This window comes from Alosa pseudoharengus, unplaced genomic scaffold (assembly GCF_046254945.1).
Source record: "Alosa pseudoharengus isolate Yale_2024_CS ecotype anadromous, Long Island Sound unplaced genomic scaffold, YU_APseudo_1.1 YU_APseudo_1.1_scf_21, whole genome shotgun sequence".
Taxonomy (NCBI): Eukaryota; Metazoa; Chordata; class Actinopteri; order Clupeiformes; family Clupeidae; genus Alosa; species Alosa pseudoharengus.
The window spans coordinates 13,686,848-13,689,347 of record NW_027468674.1 but is presented as its reverse complement, the minus strand read 5'-3'; the positions used below and the strand labels follow the sequence as shown (position 1 = coordinate 13,689,347).

Here is a 2,500-nt window from a genome sequence, read left to right as displayed (position 1 = left end):
GTGATTGCTTACATGTGGCTGAGTGTGTTTGTGTCTGTGTCACTTGATACAACAGAGAGAACTTCAGACACAAACAGAACAAGAGTTAAAATATGTGCATATGTGTGTGTGTATGTGTCTGTGTGTGTGTGTGTGTGTGTGTGTGTGTGTGTGTGTGTGTGTGTGTGTGTGTACGTGTCTGTGTGTGTGCGTGTGTGTGTGTGTGTGTGTGTGTGTGTGTGTGTGTGTGTGTGTGTGTGTGTGTGTGTGTGCACGCGCACGCGCATGAGTCTGCATAAACACTCATGTGTGTTTCTGAAACACAAAGCCCAGAACAGCACTCCAGAGAAGCCCTTGTCAAGCTCCAAAGCTGCCCACTCCAAATCACGCTAAAGCCTCCATGGCCTTGTTAGCCTAACTAGCACAGCCTTACAGATGGGCTCAATCCCCATTGGCTGCAAGCCTCCTCTTCCACAGCGCTAAAGCTAGCACAGCACGCGGACCCCAGCTGATCTGGGATCTGATGGATGCCTTCATTACTGCTGCTGCGGATGAGGCTGTTCAGCAAAAGCAGGGCTTCAAAGGCTTGCTCCTGCGCTTAAAGAGCCATCCTCGAAGGTGTAAATGAGTGTGACTGAAGCGTGTGTGATAAGATCTGTCACAGGCTTGGTGTGTGTGCTTGGTGTGTGTGCCACTGATCGCGTCGCCCTCCTGTCTCGACGCTTCTCTCTCATCCCTTCTCATAACCTTCCTTCTCTTCTCTCTGTTCTCTCCCTTCACTCTTTTCTTTCCTTCTCTTCTCTCTGTTCTCTCTCTTCTGTATTTTCTCTCCCTTCACTCTTTTCTACTGCTCTCCCCTTCTCTTCTCTGCTCTTCTCTCTTTTCTAACTCTCTTGACTCCATACCCTTCTCTTCTCCTCTCCTCTCTCTCTTTTCTCCTCTCATCCTCTCCTATCTCCTCTTCTCTTCCTCCCCTCCTCTCCTATTTCCTCTTTTCTTCTCTCCTCTTCCTCTATCCCCTCTTCTCTTCCTCTACTCTTCTCCTCTACCCTCTTCTCCCCTCTCCTCTTCTCTTCCTCCCCTCTTCTCCCCTCTCCTCTTCTCTTCCTCCCCTCTTCTTTTCTCCCCTCTTCTCCCCTCTCCTCTTCTCTTCCCCTCTTCTCTTCCTCCTCTCTTCTCTCCTATCCCCTCTTCTCTCCTCTCCCCTCTTCTCTCCTCTCCCCTCTTCTCTTCCTCCTCTCTTCCCTCCTATCCCCTCTTCTCTTCCTCCCCTCTTCTCCCCTCCCCTCTTCTCTACCTCCCTTCTTCTCTCCTCTCCTCTCTTCTCTCCTCCCCTCTTCTCTTCCTCCTCTCTGCCCTCCTATCCCCTATTCTCTTCCTCCCCTCTTATCCCCTCCCCTCTTCTCTTCCTCCCTTCTTCTCTCCTATCCCCTCCCCTCTTCTCTCCTCCCCTCCTCTCCTCTCCTCCTCTCCTATCCCCTCTTCTCTTCCTCCCCTCTTATCCCCTCCCCTCTTCTCTCCTATCCCCTCTTCTCTCCTCTCCTCCTCTCCTCTCCTATCCCTTCTTCTCTCCTCCCCTCCTCTCCTCTCCTCCTCTCCTCTCCTCTCTTCTCTCCTCTCCTCCGCTACTATCCCCTTGACTACTCTTTCTATATGTCCTCAGGCCACATATGACAGCGTATGGACTGTCCTGTAACGAGAGACCTCCTGCAGTCTTACCAGATCCCCTGCGGGAGGCGCTCTCCTTCCCTGGCAGCTTGTTGCTGGGCGTGGGGGTCTTGCTGGGCTGGTGCTCGGGGGTGTGCGAGGGGCTGGGGTTGTTGGAGGCGCCCCCTAGTGGGCCGGGCAGTGAGCTGAGCTGCGGCTTGGGCGGCACGGCCGGCTTGCTGATCTGCTTGGCGGCAAAGTCCAGGTCGGGGATGGCCTTCATGAGCTCGGCCTGCGTCTCCTCCAGCAGCCGGTTGATGTCCTGCGTGCTGAACTGCGTCAGGCTGGCGCGCTTCTCCTCCCAGTCACGCTCCGCTGCCTGGGGACGCACACACACACACACATATACACTGTAACGTCCTGGCTCGAGGACAGGACAAAAACAAGGGCACACGCCACACCGCAGAGAAGATTTAACAATAATTTATTGAGAGCGTTTAACATAACCAACCCAAAATAAATAGAAACCCTGAATATGTCAGTAGAGTCAGTGGTGTAGGCAATGTATGGATGCACTGAGTAATGTAGTGGTGCTAAACAAATTAAAGAAAAGAAATACCAAAACCTAACAAAACCCAGACTCAGGTCTGCTGCTGCCACCAACAACCCTACGCCCGCTCTCTAACCCACAATGCATCTTTTAAAGACACCCTGGACACCAGGTGTTCTAACAATTAATCAATTAAAGGTGCAGATGAGCAGGCCGCCATGTACTCGTCACAACACACACACACACACAGAAACACACACACACAAACACACACACACGCAGAGACAAAAATCAATGGCAAAAATATACACACATAGAAACACA

The 2,500-nt window shown here is 52.1% G+C and overlaps 1 protein-coding gene across 1 annotated transcript in view; it reads right to left on the bottom strand.

The window, feature by feature from the left end:
* The window catches only part of srcin1b (SRC kinase signaling inhibitor 1b), a 77,874-nt gene that overhangs the window by 6,563 nt on the left and 68,811 nt on the right, over positions 1-2,500 (bottom strand). Inside the window, exon 16 of the mRNA XM_076298719.1 lies at positions 1,699-2,005. Within this exon, the coding sequence (XP_076154834.1) occupies positions 1,699-2,005 (307 nt within the window). The remainder of the gene's footprint in view (positions 1-1,698; positions 2,006-2,500) is intronic.